Source organism: Somniosus microcephalus, chromosome 7, assembly GCF_052327205.1.
Source record: "Somniosus microcephalus isolate GS21.2 chromosome 7, FLI_Smic_1.0, whole genome shotgun sequence".
Lineage (NCBI taxonomy): Eukaryota > Metazoa > Chordata > Chondrichthyes > Squaliformes > Somniosidae > Somniosus > Somniosus microcephalus.
The window spans coordinates 37,203,333-37,221,462 of NC_140993.1; the positions used below are offsets into that span (position 1 = coordinate 37,203,333).

The window sequence follows — 18,130 nt, forward strand, 5'->3', positions numbered from 1 at the left end:
CATTGGGCAGAAGCATGGCAGATGCTGTATAATCACCCAACCTGTCCAAATCACACTGGAGTTTCTCGGCATCTTCCTCACAGCACACACGCCCACCCAGCTTTGTGTCGTCTGCAGACTTGGAGATATTACATCTAGTTCCCTTGTCTAGATCATTTTTATATATATATTGTGAATAGCTGGGGTCCTAGCACCGATCCCTGCGGTACCCCACAATCACTGCCTGCCACTCGGAAAAAGAGTTGTTTATTCCAACTCTTTGCTTCCTGTCTGCCAACCAGTTCTTTATCCAAGTCAGTACCTTGCCCCCAATCCCATGTGCCTTAACTTTACACGCTAACCTCTTATGCAGGACCTTATCGAAAGTCTTCTGAAAGTCCAAATACACTACATCCACTGGTTGTCCCTTATCTATTCTACTGGTTACATCCTCAAAAAATTCCAGTAGACTAGTCAAGCACGATTTACCTTTTGTGAATCCATGTTGACTTTGTCCGATCCTGTCACTGTTGTACAAGTGCTCTGCTATTACATCTTTTATAATGGACTCTAGCATTTTCCCCACTACCGATGTCAGGCCTACCTGTCTATAATTCCCCGTTTTCTCTCTACCACCTTTTTTGAATAGTGGGGTAACATTAGCTACCCTCCAATCCATGGGAACTGTTCCAGAGTCTATAGAATTTTGGAAGATGACCAGCAATGCATCGACTATTTCAAGGGCCACTTCCGTAAGTACCCTAGGATGTAGATTATCAGGTCCTGGGGATTTATCGGCCTTCAATCCCATCAATTTCCCTAACACCATTTCCTTACAAATACTGATTTCTTTCAGTTCCTCCCTCTCATTAGACCCTATGTTCCCCAACATCTCTGGGAGGTTATTTGATAGGAGAGGAGATTTGATAGAGGTGTTCAAAATCATTATGGGTCGAGACAGAGTAGATAGAGAGAAACTGTTCCCATTGCCTGAAGGGTTGAGAACCAGAGGACACAGATTTAAGGTGATTGGCAAAAGAACCAAAGACGAGATGAGGAAAAACTTTAAGCAGCGAGTGGTTAGGATCTGGAATGCACTGCCTGAAAGGGTGGTGGAGGCAGACTCAATCGTGACTTTCAAAGGGGAATTGGATAAGTACCTGAAGGAAAAAAATTTGCAGGGCTACGGGGAAAGGGCGGGGGAGTGGGACTAGCTGAAGTGCTCTTACCGAGAACCAGCACAGCCTCGATGGGCTGAATGGCCTCCTTCTGTGGTGTAGCGATTCTATGATATCCCAAAGTGCTTCACAGCCAATGAATGACTTTTCAAGTGTAGTCACTGTTGTAATACAGCAGCTAATTTGCACAGTAAGCTTCCACAGAAATCAAAGACCAGTTCATCTGTTTTGGTTGAGGGATCAATGTTAGCACAGAATTTCCCACTAAAAATGATGAATTATTCTATGCCTCTGCAGATCCAAACCTGGCCCCTCTTCATATTATATAAGGACAGTTCTGTGGTAAGTTAGTTAGCGTGGTGGTTCTTTTCTTCTTAGGTAGTCCCTCGGAGCCAAGGATGACTTGCTTCCACACTAACAATGAGTTCTCAGGTGACTGATGAGTCCAATGCGGGACCTACAGTCTCTGTCACAGGTGGGGCAGACGGTGGTCGAAGGGGCGGGTGGGTGGGGTGCTTGGGTTGACGTGCGCTCCTTCCGCTGTTTGCGCTTGGCTTCCGCTTGCTCCCGGCGAAGAGACTCGAGGTGTTCGCCGCCTTCCCGGATGCTTCTCCTCCACTTTGTGCGGTCTTGGGCCAGGGATTCCCAGGTGTCGGTGGGGTTGTTGCACTTTTTCAAGGCGGCTTTGAGGGCGTCCTTGAAACGTTTCCTCTGCCCACCTGGGGCTCTCTTGCCGTGTCGGAGCTCCGAGTAGAGCGCTTGTTTTGGGAGTCTCGTATCGGGCATGCGGACAATGGCCCGTCCATCGGAGCTGATCGAGCGTGGTCAAAGCTTCGATGTTGGTGATGTTGGCCTGAGCGAGAACACTGACGTTGGTGCGCCTATCCTGCCAATGGATATGCAGGATCTTGCGGAGGCAGCGTTGGTGATACCTCTCCAGCGCTTTGAGGTGCCTGCTGTACATGGTCCATGTCTCTGAGGCATACAGGAGGGCAGGTATCACTGCTGCTTTGTGGACCATGAGCTTGGTGCTGGGTTTGAGGTCCTGGTCTTCAAACGCTCTGTTCCTCAGGTGACCGAAGGCTGCACTGGCACACTGAAGGCGGTGTTGGACTTTGTCATCGACGTCTGCGCTTGTTGACAGTAGGCTCCCGAGGTATGGAAAGTGGTCCATGTGGTCCAAGGGCTCGTCATGGATTTTGATAATCAGGGAGCAGTACTGTGTGGTGGGGGCAGGTTGGTAGAGGGCCTTTGTCTTACGGATGTTTAGTGTAAGGCCCATGCTCTCGTACGCTTCGGTGAAGGTGTTGACGATGGTTTGTGTTGTGTATGTAATATGTGTGCTACTTTGAACCTATGGACAGGACTGCACTACTTGTAGGGCGTAGTGATACGCAGTACCACTCCTGGCCATAGGGGTATAAATAGTACTGTGGGTACTGATCTCCCCTCAGTTCCCGCCTGTGGGCCTGAAGTAAAGACCTACGTGCAGTCCCTACCTCCAACCAGTAAAGACCTGTTTGAGTTATACGTTTAAGTCTTTGTGTTAATTGTTCAATACAATACACATACTTAACACTGGCGACGAGTCAGGTTCTTACCCTGCGGCAGTTGAAGAGAGGTTTCAAACATCACCACCCCACTAGAAGCGACAGGCTTTAGGACTCTGAAGCCTCCATCAGCGACTGAGCACTGGAGTGCAGCAGCCATCCTGACAGCTTCCAGCGACTGACAGAAGTCTTTCTGCAGTTTCCTTGTTCAACCTAGGTGGTGGGGTAAGCCGTGCAGCGTTGGCTGCAAAGACAGGGCTGGGGAAGTTGGAGAAGATAAGGGCGATCGCAATCCCTGATAAGAGCCGCGGTGAAACGCGCGAGCAGGTAAGCCAGAGCCCGGGAGGGAGCGAGCAAGAGCCGCTTCGGTCGGGAGCCACTTCGCGATCCAGCGATCGCATCCGCTGATAAGGGCCGCACTCGGGCGATCGCGGCGAAGATAAGGGCCGCACTCGGGGGCTGAAGGGAGACGGCGTCGGGGGACGGGTGAAGACCGCCAAGCGCGGGAAAACCGCCATTTTGTGGGCGGAGGACGACGGCAAGAGCGGGAAGCCGCCATCTTTGATAACAAGTAAACAAAATAAAATCTGAGAAATTGCAAATCTACAATGCCTAAACACGGGAATATTAGCACCTTTGATAGTGACCTCGAAGATTGGGCCATATATGTTGAAAGAGTAAAAAATTATTGTAAGGCCAATAAAATTCGTGACCAAGATAAAGCTCTAACATTATTAAATTTAATGGGTGCGAAGACATACGGGCAATTGAAACACCTGTTATCACCAGATGAACCGGCGGATAAGACGTTCGATGAGATTGTTACTGTCCTGAAAGATCATCTAAACCCCACGCCGCTGATGCTAGCGGAACGATTTAAATTTTACGACAGAAGGCAGCTACAGCATGAAAGCAATGCTGAATATTTGCTGGAATTGCGTAAATTAGCGAAATATTGCCAGTTTGGAACGGGACTGACAGATGCACGACAAGACAAATTTGTGTGTGGTTTATTTAAACAGGATACACAAAAGCGACTGCTCGAGGAGAATGAGCTGACGCTTGAGAAGGCGGTCACTATGGCAGCAGCACACGAAGCCGCAGCGAGAGGCACGGCAGTAATGCAGCTACGGTCACCGGAGCTCAGTGCACACAAATTGGGTGTGAGTTCTGGCAAATGTTATCGTTGTGGAAAGACAACGCATGATCAGAACCAGTGTTGGTTTAAAAACCAAGAATGTAGAACTTGTGGTAGGCTTGGACATATAGCTAGAGTATGCAGGTCAGGGAAGAAGACCAGCAACAAGAAGTCACCGCAAGGAAAATACGCAAAGGTACACAAGGTGACCGAACATGAGTCCGATTCAGACGCTAGCAGTAATGAACTGGCTAGCTTAAGCTGTAATGAACTGGCTAGCTTAAGAGTACTCAACGCTGGTAAGGGTGCAGACCTCCAGACAATTTGGGTCACTCTTCAGATAGAAGGAGTCCAAGTAAAACTGGAATTGGACACTGGATCGGCATTGACGGTCATAAATAAGAAAGATTACGGAAAGTTATTCCAACATATTCCCCTACAGGATACGGGGATTATATTGAAAACATACACGGGGCAAAGAGTGTACCCCATCGGGAAAATAGAGGTTGCAGTGGTCCACAAGGGCGAAGACAGTCAAATAATGGACTTATATGTGATATCTGAAGGAGGTCCTCCACTACTAGGACGGGAGTGGATTAGGAAAATGAATATGGACTGGCATTTCCTACAAACAATAACGAGTGAGAACTCGGTGAAGATAGTCGGCCCAGACTCTGGAACGGATGATGGTAAGCCCAACTCAGGTGCAAAAGACAAAGTTTCAGCACAGAATTCCACTGAGCAACAACAACATAGTTTAACTGTGGATTCTGAGTCTGGCAAGTCTACTGATGTGCCCATTTCTGAGGGACACCGGGCTCGAACTCAACTCCATTTCAAACTACAACAGCAATTAGAACAAATGCTTCGCCGTTTTGAGCAAGAGTTGAATGCAACGAAAGAGTTCTTTGATATAGAGTTGGAGAATCTGGAAAGACAACAGAAGCAGCTGATGGAGAAAATGGAGCAGGAGCACACAAAACGTCTGATGTCAGAGGAGTTAACGGTCAGCCAACTCCTGCATATGCTGAAGGACAGGACTCTGAAATGGGAAAAACTTGAACACGAACTTCAATATTCAAACGAAAGGGGTTCGGAGCTCTCAAAGGTTATTGGAAGAGCTGAGGTGGCAACACAGACTGAGATGACTGCAACAGAGCAGCCCTTGGATGCCAAAAGTACGCTGACTCACGTCAACGTAGAACAACAGACCGCTGAAACAGCTGCTCCGGTAGAGGGATTGAATAGTCCGATCAATCAATCTCCAAAAGAAGTTGAAGTAGTAAAATCTCAAATGAAGTCATTAGTAAACGACTTGCTGAAAGCCCAGAAAAAGCTGGATGAAGAGGTACGCATGAAGAAGTCTCTTCAGGAAAGATGTCTGGACTTGGAACAAAAGCTGGCTAACGCCCAGCTGGGTATGGAGGAAATAGAATACCCTCTCGCTGGCCTAGATCAGGACGACACCGAATATTACTATGTCCTGTCCTGCCCAACTTGTAACTTCGACTCCCACCATACAGAAATCATGGAGGAGCACCGAAAGTCTACGGAACATCGGGAGAAGGTGGCTCTACTACGGAAAAAGGAGGAAGAGAAGGAGGAACTGCGCATGCAGCTGGCAGCTGACAGTGGAGCCCAGAGAGTCTCCAAGAAGCAGAAAAGGAAAAGTCGAAACAGAAGATGACCCATCTGAACCATTATTACCTCTACCAGATCACACACGTGGTCCCTCCGAACGGAGCCAATTCAGTTCGGAAGTTCAAACTGTTAAATCCATGGAAGGACTATTGAATGAGTCACTCCAGCAACGTGAACCGACTACACCACAGAGATTGAATCTGTGAACTGTTTTCCGCAGAGACTGAATCTGCGATCTGTTTTGACATGAAGTTATCTATGTATCTATGTTATTCTGTTATGTAAACCTGAAGTTATATATGTATATATGTTATTACGTTATGTTAAATGGGGAGATGACTGTAAAGCTAGGAAGGGAGGAATGTTGTGTATGTAATATGTGTGCTACTTTGAACCTATGGACAGGACTGCACTACTTGTAGGGCGTAGTGATACGCAGTACCACTCCTGGCCAAGGGGTATAAATAGTACTGTGGGTACTGATCTCCCCTCAGTTCCCGCCTGTGGGCCTGAAGTAAAGACCTACGTGCAGTCCCTACCTCCAACCAGTAAAGACCTGTTTGAGTTATACGTTTAAGTCTTTGTGTTAATTGTTCAATACAATACACATACTTAACAGTTTGGAGTTCGACCTCAGAGTATGCGCAGATGCAAGCGTCGTCTGCATACTGTAATTTGATGACAGAGGATGGGACGACCTTGGATCGGTCTGGTGGTGACGGAGATTGAACAGTTTCCCGTTTGTTCTGTAGATTAGCTCCACTCCAGCGGGGGAGCTTACTGAGGGTGAGGTGGAGCATTGCAGCCAGGAAGATCGAGAAGCGCGTTGGTGCAATGGCGCAGCCTTGCTTGACCCCAGTCCGTACGTGAATTGGGTCTGTGGTGGATCCGTTGTTCAGGATCACTGCTTCATGTTGTCGTGAAGCAGGCGGAGGATGGTGACAAACATTTGAGGGCAGACGAATTTGAGAAGGACACTCCATAATCCCTCATGGTTGATGGTGTTGAAGGCCTTTGTGAGGTCAAAGAAGACCATGTACAGCAGTTGGTGCTGTTCCCTGCATTTCTCTTGTAGTTGATGCGCGGTGAAGATCATGTCCATTGTGCCCCTTAGTGGGCGGAATCTGCATTGCGACTCTGGGAGGAGTTCTTCAGCCACTGGAGGAAGGCGATTGAGGAGGATTCTTGCAATGACTTTCCCCGTGGCAGACAGCAGGGAGACTCCTCTAATTACCGCAATCGGACTTGTCGCCTTTCTTGAAGATGGTCACGATTACGGCGTCTCTGAGATCCCCTGGCATCCTCTTCCTTCCAAATAAGAAAAATGAGTTCATGTATTCGCTCCAATAGTGCTTCTCCGCCATGTTTTAGCGCCTCGGTGGGGATTCCATCTGCCTCTGAGGCCTTGTTGTTCTTCAGTTGTTGGATGGCCTTTTCAACCTCATGCCAGGCTGGGGTTGTGCTGAGGTGCTGGCGGGTAGCATGCTGCAAGATGGAGTTGAGGACACTCATGTCGAAGACAGAATCTCGGTTAAGGAGATCTTCGAAGTGCTCCTTCCAGCGGGCACTGGCTGCCTCTCTGTCCTTGATGAGTACCTCTCCGTTCTTGGCCCGCAGTGGGGTAGGACCTTGGGTGCTTGGGCCGTAGGTGGTCTTGACTGCGCTTAAGAATTCACGCATGTCGTGGTTGTCAGCTAGCTGCTGGATCTCCTGCGCTTTCTCCACCCACCATTTGTTCTTTAGGTTGCAAGTTTTTTGTTTAACCTCGGCCTTCAGGCATCTGTGGAGCTGCTTTGTTGCTCTCGAGTTCTGTTGCTGTTTCCAGATCAGGAATGCCTTGCGCTTGTGGCTTATCAGCTCCTGGATCTCCTGGTCATTCTCGTCGAACCAGTCTTGGTGTTTCCTGGTCGAGTGACCGAGCGTCTCTTCACAGTTGCTGATTATGGAGGCCTTGATTGCAGACCAGGCTCTGTGGACACTCGTGTCTCTGAATCACTGGGAGTCACCAGGTTGGTTGTGAGGCGCAGGCTGAATAGGGCTTTCTTAGCGGGGTCTTTGAGTGCTCCAGCATTGATTTTCCTGCGGCATTGCTTCTGTTGCCGCCGCTGTTTTGGGGCGACGTTGATGGAGCTGACAGAGCGGATTAGGCGGTGGTCTGTCCAGCAGTCGTCGGCTCCTGTCATGGCGCGGGTGATGCGGACGTCCTTGCGGTCCAATGCTCGGATGATGATGCAGTCCAGCAGATGCCAGTGCTTGGAGCGAGGGTGCTGCCATGAAGCCTTGTACTTGTCTCTGTGCCGGAACAAGGTGTTGGTTATGACAAGGCCATGTTCTAAGTTAGGGGATGTGTAAATGATGCAAGAGGCTGCACCATTAGATGGAGCTAGCTTGATGGGCCCAATGGTCTTTTCATATGTGTACGTGTATGTATGAACCAAGAGAATAGGAGATTTTTCCACTAGCACAATTATAACTATCTGGACTGGTTGAGGGTTTTTAAACTAACCTCTTCATGCTGTTGGTATCCCAATGCTGCTATAATAATCTGCTGTCATCTAGTGGACATGCTTGGTAATAGCAGTTTCTGGATCAAAAATGTAGGAAACACACCATTTTGTTATACCCAAAAGCCTACATACCCAAACAGCCCCTTTTCCTAAAAAAGCAAATTCCTTAGAGTGTGAGATTAATGTATCATTTATCTATGCCTAGTTAGTTGTTTATTAAGGAATTAGGCCCAAACACCAACATTGCAAATAAAGTTTTCTAGATCTGCAAGCTTAAGGCTGGCCATACTAATTGAGTAATGAGCCAGACTTGGTTAATAATCTAACAGTAAGTGGGCATTTATCCAACCGTGTTCATAATATGATTAAATTCAATGTAAAGTTTCTCCTTTTCAAACCTAACACAATTACTAAGGTTCTAGATTTTGGTAAGGCTAACTTTAATGGGATGAGAATGATGACAGCAAACTGGTCAAAACAGTTATCAGCTAAAACTACAGATGAACAGTGGGGGTGTTCAAAAAGGAATTTAGTTTAATACAGGACCAATATATACCCCTAAGGGAGAAGAACTCTACTTACCAAATAAAAGAGCCATGGTCGACAAAAGAGGTGAGAGATAACATAAAACTGAAGGAAAGAGCATATAAAAGTGCAAAGAATGGTGTAAACTCAGGGGACTGGGGGAGAGAGAGAGAGAGAGAGAGAGCAACGCCGAGTCTCTCGGTGATGTACCAGTGTAGTGAAGCTTGTGGAGGAGCAGGGCAAATCGAACAGCATCTTCCTGATTTCCACATTTAACTGCGCATGTGCGGTCACCAGAAGTTGCTGTCCGATTTACTCCATATTAACGGTGAGCGCCGATAGCCTCACCACTATTGCTACCGCAAAATCCCGGGCCGTTAATGATCTATTTACTGGTCTATGGTTTCCAGGTATATCGCTTCATCCTTGTCAGTTAAAGCTTCACCAATGTCAGCTCCCATCTCCTTTAAATTACATACATGCTGAATCGTAGATGTTGGACCGGAGATATTACTATAAGTTGGATTCAGAATAGCTTCTGACTGCATTGGCTATTCAACAGGCTAAGTAGGGAGGTAATCCTTCACCAACTTCTAGAAACATGCACTTCTTTGTTTTACCTCTATTGTTTTCCCTCAGTCAAATCTGAAAAGAACAACCTTAATTATCGTGACATGACATCGGAGCAATTTCCAACGCCTAAAGTGGTTTCAAGATCAGTATTTTACTTATCGGCTGAGACTGGTAAGCAGAATGTAACACTGGACCATCTCCAAAAACTAACCGCTAACATCCATGCTGATGCCTTTTAACTTTTTAACAACATTGTCATGCTAGAGTGCTGCAGAATCTTCACAAACTCATCCACTGTTCTAAAGATTGAATTGTCTTTTATTCATTCTCGTTTTATGGGCATTGCTGGCAAAGCAGGCATTTATTGCCCATCCTTAGTTGCCCTGAAGAAAGTGGTGGTGGGCTGCCTTCTTGAACTGCTGCAGTCCTTGTGGTGAAGGTGCTCCTACAATGCTTTAAGGAAGCGAGTTCCAGGATTATGACCCAGTGACTATGAAGGGATAGCGATAAATGTTCAAGTCAGGATGGTACAGGAAACTTTGTGCTATCCGGCACCGACGGGACCGAGCTGTTGCCATTCCCTCAAAACTGCCCGACAAACCAGCGTTAATGTTGAATCGTATCTGGCAACAAACACTGTTGCTTAGCAACAGCTTCTAAACAGTCGGCCGTACCTTGGAAGCGTCTCTGCTGCTTAGCAACAGCTTCAGAGAGACTTTGCAGAGCCTGACTGTTAGAAGAAAAAAAAGCCACGAGAAGAAAAAAAAACCTGACAACGGATCCTGATTTTTGCCGGTGGCTCGAGCTTGCCGGACATTTAGCCTCCGGGTAACACACAGTTTCCTGTATTTGACTTGTAGGGGAACTTGGAGGTGATGGTGTTCCCATGCACCTGGTGCGCTTGTCTGTCCAGGTGGTGGTGGTTGTGGGTTTGGGAGGTGTTGCCGAAGAAGCCTTGGCGAGTTGCTGCAGTGCATCTTGTAGATAGTGCATACACAGTACATTGGTGAGGGAATGGATGCTTAATCTGGTGAATGGGGTTCAGATCAAGTGGACTAATTTGTCCTTGTTGCAGCTGCACCCATCCAGGTAAGTTAAGAGTATTCCAGCACACTCCTGACTTGTGCTTTATAGGTGGTGGAGAGGCTTTGGGGAGTTGGGAGGAGATTTGCTGGCCGCAGAGTACCCAGCTTCTGACCTGCATTTGTAGTCACAGTAGTTATGTGGTTGGTCCAGTTAAGTTTCTGGTCAATGATGACCCCAGGATGTTGATAGTAGGAAATTTGGTGATTGTAATGCCATTGAATATCAAGGGGAAGTGGTTAGGCTCTCTCTTGTTGGAGATGGTCATTGCCTTGTGTGACATGAATGTTACTTGCCACTTATCAGCCCAAGCTTGGATGTTGTCCCGGTCTTGTTGCATGCGGACATGGACTGATTCATTATTCTAACTCTCACCAAGTCCCGTTCACCCATCACCTTGTGCTTGCTGACCTACATTGGCTCCCAATCCGGCAATGGCTCGATTAAAAAAATTCTTTGTTTTCAAATCCCTCTACGGCTTTGCCCTTTCTTAGCTCTCTAACCTCCTCCAGCCCTACATTCCTCTGAGATCTCTGCACTCCTCCAATTCTGGCCTCTTGCGCATCCCCGATTTTAATCGCTCTACCATTTGGTGGCCGTGCTTTCAGCTACTTAGGCCCTAAGCTCTGGAATTCCTTCCCTAAACTTCTGTCTCTCTCCTCCTTTAAGAAGCTCCTTAAAACCTACCTCTTTGACCAAGCTTTTGGTCACCTGGCCTAATTTATCCTCATGTGGCTCGGTGTCAAATTTTTTGTCTTAAAACACTCCTGTGCAGCGCCTTGGGACGTTTTACTACGTTAAAGGTGCTATATAAATACAAGTTGTTGTTATCTGTCCTAATAGCTCCTTATGTGGCTCGGTGTCATTTTGTTTGTTAACGCTCTTGCGAAGCACATTGGGGCATTTTACTATGTTAAAGGTGCTGTACAAATGCAAGTTGTTGTTGAAATTATGTATAGTGTCAAAATTGAATAATGACAAGGAAACCTTTCGCCTTCTGTAGTTTCACTTGTCAGTTAACTGAACTATAATGGCAGAATTACTAATCCATTTACATTTAGAAAAATTGGGCACCACTTAGTTTTGGAAAAGGAAAAACAGAAAATAACTTTCAGGAGTTGCATAGTGGTACTGGGTGTTGGAGCACTGACGCTCAGTACGTACCATGAAATAGGGCCAATAGAAGTTTGATCCCATTTCATTCTGTTTCTGAGGTGAGTTATGTTGAGCAAATGTTGTGATCCCCACCCCCACAAGACTTCTTTGAGCATCATTGGTATTACAAGGTCAGGTATCAATTACATGCAGCAGTCGAGCCTAGGAAGGCCCACGGTTTTCTCTCTTGGTTAGCTGAGCGCTGCCAGTCGAGGCACTACACTGGACATCAACAGCTTCTGGGCCAAGGAGGACAAAAAATAGAGTTTGAATTCAATTCAATTCAATTCAATTCAAATCGCTTTATTGGCATGACAAGTTACATCTTATGTTGCCAAAGCATCGGAAAACATTCATGTTTGTTCACAAAAATACAGATCTATCCATACAGTGTATAAACAGATATATCCCTGAGTGTATAAATATACTTTCATATAATTTATATATACTCTTTTCTTGTATTTAGTGGTTGTCCCTCTGTTTATGGCAAGCTGTAACATAGAGTGCCGCTAGTGTTATGCAATTTCTCTCTTCCCCTAGTAGGTATGGGAGTTTTTGGTCGTCATTCAAATTTCTGAATTCCGGGCATATTTTTGTGAATTTTGGGTAGAAATTCTCCCTTATGCCCTGATATTTTCTACAATTCCCAATCACTACCCATTGGTACCAGATTAAAAAGTGTGCATGTGTGAATGTTAGGCAAGAGCAGAATCAAGCAATAGGGTGTTAATGTTCCCATTATCTAAATGCCTGGCAGAATTTGTTGTGTGGACTTACTCATGAAGAATGGGTACTTGGATTAGGTATTAGAGGGCTACCTGCACTCATGGAATCATATTTATCAAGAGTCAGCACCTTCAAAAGAGATTGGGAGAAGGGGGAAGAAAAATAATTGGAAGAAAAGTGAAAGCAAGCTCATCCTGGATGGTGGTTCTTTTTCCCAAAGCTAGCTCAAACTACATCTCTGCAGCTTCTCTCATTAGTAAAAATGACTAGTTGTCTCCCATTACTTGCATTTAGACCTTATTGACTGCAAGGAAATTTTTAGTAACCGATCTTATAAAATGGTAGAAATTTGTGGTAGCAGTACTGGGAACGCCATCAACATTGGAACATAAGACGTAGGAGCAGGAGTAGGTCATTTGGCCCCTCGAGCCTGCTCTGCCATTCAAGAAGATCATGGCTGATCTGATCTTGGCCTCAACTCCACTTCCCTGCCCGCTCCCCATAACCCTTGACTCCCTTACCTTTCAAAAATCTGTCTATCTCCACCTTAAATATATTCAATGACCCAGCCTCCACAGCTCTCTGGGGAAGAGAATTCCAAAGATTCACGACCCTCTGAGAGAAGAAATTCCTCCACATTTCCGATTTAAAATGGTGCCCCCTTATTCTGAAATTATGCCCCCTAGTTCTAGATTCCCCCACGAGGGGAAACATTCTCTTTGCATCTACGCTGTCAAGTCCCTTCAGAATCTTATGTTTCAATGATCCCCTCTCATTCTTCTAAACTCCAATGAGTATAGGCTCAACCTTTCTTCATAAGACAATCCTTTCATCGCTGGAATCAACCTCATGAACCTTCTCTGAACTGCCTCGAATGCAAGTATATCCTTCCTTAAATGAGAAGACCAAAACTGTACACAGTACTCCAAGTGTGGTCTCACCAACGCCCTGTACAGTTGTAACAAGACTTCCCTACTTTTATACTACATTCCCTTTGCAATAAAGGCCAATATTCCATTTACCTTCCTAATTACTTGCTGTACCTGCATGCTAACTTTTTGTGATTCATGTACAAGGACACCCAGATCCCTCTACCTCAGCATTCTGTAATCTTTCCCCATTTAATTAATACAGTAATTTGCTTTTTTATTTTTCCTACCAAAATGGATAACCTCACATTTTCCCACATTAAACTCCATCAGCCAGATTTTTGCCCACTCACTTAGCCTATCTATATCCCTTTGGAGATTCTTTGTGTCCTCCACACAATTTGCTTTTCCACCTATCTTTGTATCATCAGCAAATTTGGCTGCATTGCACTCAGTCCCTTCATCCAAGTCATTAATATAGATTGTAAATAGTTGAGGCCCCAGCACTGATCCCTGCGGCACCCCACTAGTTACAGTTTGTCAACCTGAAAATGACCCAGTTATCCCGACTTTCTGTTAGTTAACCAATCCTCTATCCATGCTAATATATTACCCCCAACCCTGTGAACTCTTGTGTAGTAACCTTTTATGTGGCACCTTATCAAATGCCTTCTTTAAATCCAAATACACAACATCTACTGGTTCCCCTTTATCCACCCTGCTCGTTACATCCTCATTTGGATATAGTAGTTTTAAAATGTATTAATTAGGACTGCTGAGGTTCAAGGAGAAGGCCCACCACCAATTTCTCAGGCTAACTAGGAATGGGCAATAATTACAGCTTTGCCCCCGTTCTGCGAATACATTTTAAAAAAACAACTATATTCAAATGGGTAAAGACCATTTATTCCTGTTCCAGTAATTGGTAATGTGGTGTATTCACTTTTAGCAACAACTGTAAATTGATGAGAGTAGTTAGGAAAAAAATTCTTTGTACAGAAGGTTGATGGGATGCTTTGCTACAGGGAGTAGCTGTAGCAACTTTTAAGGGAAAATGGGATAGTGTGGCAAAACCACTAAGTGACTTACATAATTGTCTGTAACCAATGTTATTACCTCTAGCATTAATTGTCTGTAACCAATGTTATTACCTCTAGCATTAATTGTCTGTAACCAATGTTACTACTTTTCAAGTTGGCTCTGGTTAAACAGAGCTAGATCGACAGCATCACGATCTGACGCGATGACGTCATCACGTGGGTCACGTGACGTCCCCTTCGGCGGGAAACGTGATGACGTCAGAGGTAGAGGGCGGGACCAGCCAGTCCTAGTGTGGATTGAAAGAGAAAAGACCTGTTTTGAGTTTCTCCTGTAGTTTCTTGTTTTGTAAAGTTCTTAGACAATAAATTCAGTTTGTTAACTTCCAGTAAGTTATAGATTCTTTGTTAGGAGTGCAGAGACTCCTACATTGGTGACCCCGTTTCCTCGCGATTGTTTTTCGCGGTGAACGCCGAACACAGGCCAGTGATGAAGGCCAACGCAGTGGCCTTGAAGCTCCCCCAATTCTGGGAACAACAGGCAGCCTCTTGGTTTGTGCAAGCCGAGGCGCAATTTGAGCTCCGCAACATCGTTCAGGGTCAGACCAGATATCTCCACGTGGTCTCCGCCCTCGAGAGCTCGATGGCGTCGAGAATCATCAGCCTGCTGGAGAGTCCTCCGACTGCTGACAAGTATGTCGCCATCAAGACACGATTGCTGCAGGTATTTGGTCTCCCCAAAGCGGAGCGCGCTCGCCGTTTACTGACTCTACCAGGGTTAGGAGACTCCAAACCCTCGGAAATGATGAGTCATATGCTGACTCTCCTGGGGTCCGAGCCCCAATGCTTTCTGTTTCGCGAACTGTTCCTTACTCAACTTCCTGAGCAAGTACAGGCGTCCCTTGCCCGAGCAGAAACCGCAGACTGCGCCGCGCTCGCCGAAGAGGCGGATAAGATTTACGCGGTCCGGCAACAATACTGCGCCCTCGCGCAACGCCCCGCCACGAAGAGCCCGGCCCCAGCTCCGACAAAGGCGCCTCCGACGACCGGTTTCTGCTACTACCACGCTCGTTTCGGCCCGAAGGCCCGCTGCTGCCGCTCACCGGGCACTTTCGTTACCAGACCGTCGAATAGACCGCCGTTGTCATGCACGCCGGTCCCGGTACTTCCCCCGCTGCCGCGATGGCGATCGGTGCTTCCGGGAATCTCACCTACATAACCGACTCCATCTCCGGCCGTCGTTTTCTATGCGACACGGGGGCGCAATGCAGCATACTGCCCGCCTCGGTCATAACCTTCGTTCCGGCAGCCGTGGTCCCCCTATGCAAGCGGCCAACGGGGTTTCGATCCGCACTTGCGGGAAGCGCCTCGTCCGAGTATGTTTCGGTGGACAGTTTTTCAGCTGTAATTTCATCACCGCTCAAATCTCACAGGCCCTGTTGGGTGCTGACTTTTTAGGCGCCAACGGCCTGTTGGTGGACGTGAAAAATCGACGCCTCGTTCATAGAAACATAGAAACATAGAAGATAGGAGCAGGAGTAGGCCATTCGGCCCTTCGAGCCTGCTCCGCCATTCAACGAGATCATGGCTGATCATCCAAACCCTAGCAACCGGTCCCTACACCGACAGCCATCCCACCCAAGCCCTATCCCCATAACCCCATGGATTTAATCCCCCCTAACACCAAGGGCCAATTTTTTTTTAATTTTTATCATGGCCAATCAACCTAACCCGCACATCTTTGGACTGTGGGAGGAAACCGGAGCACCCGGAGAAAACCCACGCAAACACGGGGAGAATGTGCAAACTCCACACAGACAGTCACCCAAGGCCGGATTTGAACCCGGGTCCCTGGCGCTGTGAGGCAACAGTGCTAACCACTATGCCACCGTGCCGCCCACGCTCGACGATATTTCGGGGACGCGCAGCATGGCTGTGTCACACACGATTTCATGTGCGCGGCCGCAGCCCGACGACTTCGCCCGGCTCCTCGAGGATTTCCCCGAGCTGACTGAGCCCAACTTTTCGGCTCCGACCGTCAAGCATAGGGTGGAGCACCATATTTCGACTACCGGCTCACCCATTTACGCCAGGGCGCGACGTTTAGAGCCCAGTAAGCTAGCGGCAGCAAAGGTGGAGTTCGCCGTGATGGAAAAAATGGGGATATCCGTTGGTCCAGTAGCCCCTGGTCCTCCCTGCTCCACATCGTCCCCAAGCCCAGCGGGGGATGGCGGCCCTGTGGGGATTATCGCCGCCTCAATGACATAACGACACCCGACCGCTACCCCATTCCCCATATACAGGACTTCTCAGCACATTTGGCAGGGACGTCCATCTTCTCCAAAATCGACCTCGTCCGTGGTTACCATCAGGTGCCGGTGCACCCTCACGATGTCGAAAAGACAGCGGTAATTACCCCCTTTGGACTCTTTGAATTCCTGCGAATGCCCTTTGGGCTTAAGAACGCGGCACAGACGTTTCGGCGCCTCATGGATTCAGTCCTGCGGGACCTTGATTTTCTCTTTGTTTATTTGGACGATATTCTGGTTGCCAGCACCTCCAAGGAGGAACACCTCGAGCACCTTCGGGTCCTTTTCAGACGTCTTCAGCAGCACGGCCTCATCGTTAACTCGGACAAATGCCGTTTCGGCCTATCGCAACTGGATTTCCTGGGCCACCGCATAACCCCCACAGGGGCAACGCCACTTCGGGTCAAGGTGGAGGCAATTGCGGCATTCCTGAAACCGAAATCCGTGAAAGCTTTACAGGAGTTCCTGGGGATGGTTAACTATCATCGTTTCATCCCCAGGGCTGCACAGCTCATGCGTCCTCTGAGGCCCGCGGAGGCTCGACGGGAAAGGACCATGTGGAATGGTCACAGGACATGGATCGTGCTTTCGAGGAGACGAAAGCCGCACTCGCCAATGCGACCATGTTAGCACACCCCCTGCCGGGAGCCACCATCGCTCTCACGACGGACGCGTCGGACTATGCGGGTGTGCCGTCCAGGAGCAGTGGGTCGATGGCGCGTGGCAGCCCCTGGCCCTTTTTAGCCGCCAGCTACAACGGCATGAACGCCGGTACAGTACTTTCAACCGAGAGCTGTTGGCTTTGTTTTTGGCCATCCGCCATTTCCGTTTCCTCCTCTAAGGACGACGCTTCATCGCGTTTGTCGACCACAAGCCATTGCTGTTCGCAATGGCCAAGTCTGCGGAACCATGGTCGGCTTGGCAGCAACGGCAGCTGACGTACATATCGGAGTTCACCACCGACATCCGACATGTGGCCGGTAAGGACAACGTCGTCGCCGATTGCCTATCCTGCGCCGCCGTCCAATTGGGCATTGACTACGCACAGATGGCGGTTGACCAAGCGGACGACCCGGAGACCCAGGGTTTTCGTTCGGTTCCAAACAGCCTCCAGCCGAGGGATGTGCCTTTCCATTCCGCAGGTACCACTCTGCTCTGCGACGTTTCGCTGGGTGCACCCCGTCCGATCGTCCCGTCTAAATGGCGTCGTACGATTTTCGATGCCTTACACGGGCGGCATCGCAAAAACTGCTGGTCTCCAAATTCGTATGGAGGGGAATACGCAAGGACGTCAGGGACTGGGCGAACACTTGTGTTGTTTGCCAACGGTCCAAGGTGCAGCGCCATGTCAGAGCCCCGCTCGCCACCTTCGAGGTCCCGGAACGGCGATTTGACCATATTCACATCGACTTAGTGGGACCCCTCCCACCTTCCCGGGGCTTTACGTACCTTTTGACGATGGTGGATCGCACCACGAGGTGGCCGGAGGCAGTTCCCCTGACGTCCACCACATCTGCGGACGTTGCTCGAGCTTTCGTGTCGTCCTGGGTAGCCCGTTTTGGTGTCCCTGCGGACATTTCGTCGGATCGGGGGCCGCAATTTTCATCCGAACTGTGGAACGAGGTGATTTCCGTGTTAGGCCGTAGTGCGGTGGAGTTTAACGCCCATCACCCACAGGCGAACGGCTTGTGCGAGCGGTTCCACCGCTCCTTGAAGGCGTTGCTCAGGGCCAGCCTGCTGGATGCATCCTGGGTCGACAAACTACCGTGGGTGATGTTAGGACTCCGCACGGCGCCGAAGGAAGATCTCCAGTTGTCGGCGGCGGAGATGGTTTACGGGCAACCGCTTCGAGTCCCAGGT

At 48.2% G+C, this 18,130-nt stretch overlaps 1 protein-coding gene across 2 annotated transcripts in view; it reads left to right on the forward strand.

Annotated features, from left to right (window-relative positions):
- dennd3a (DENN/MADD domain containing 3a) overlaps positions 1–18,130 on the forward strand; it is a 170,199-nt gene that overhangs the window by 110,031 nt on the left and 42,038 nt on the right. Inside the window, exon 15 of one of the 2 annotated variants that reach the window (XM_085992426.1) lies at positions 9,158–9,262. The exons of the other annotated variant lie outside the window; for it this stretch is intronic. Coding sequence (XP_085848552.1) covers positions 9,158–9,262 — 105 coding nt within the window. The remainder of the gene's footprint in view (positions 1–9,157; positions 9,263–18,130) is intronic. 2 annotated transcript variants of the gene reach the window in all.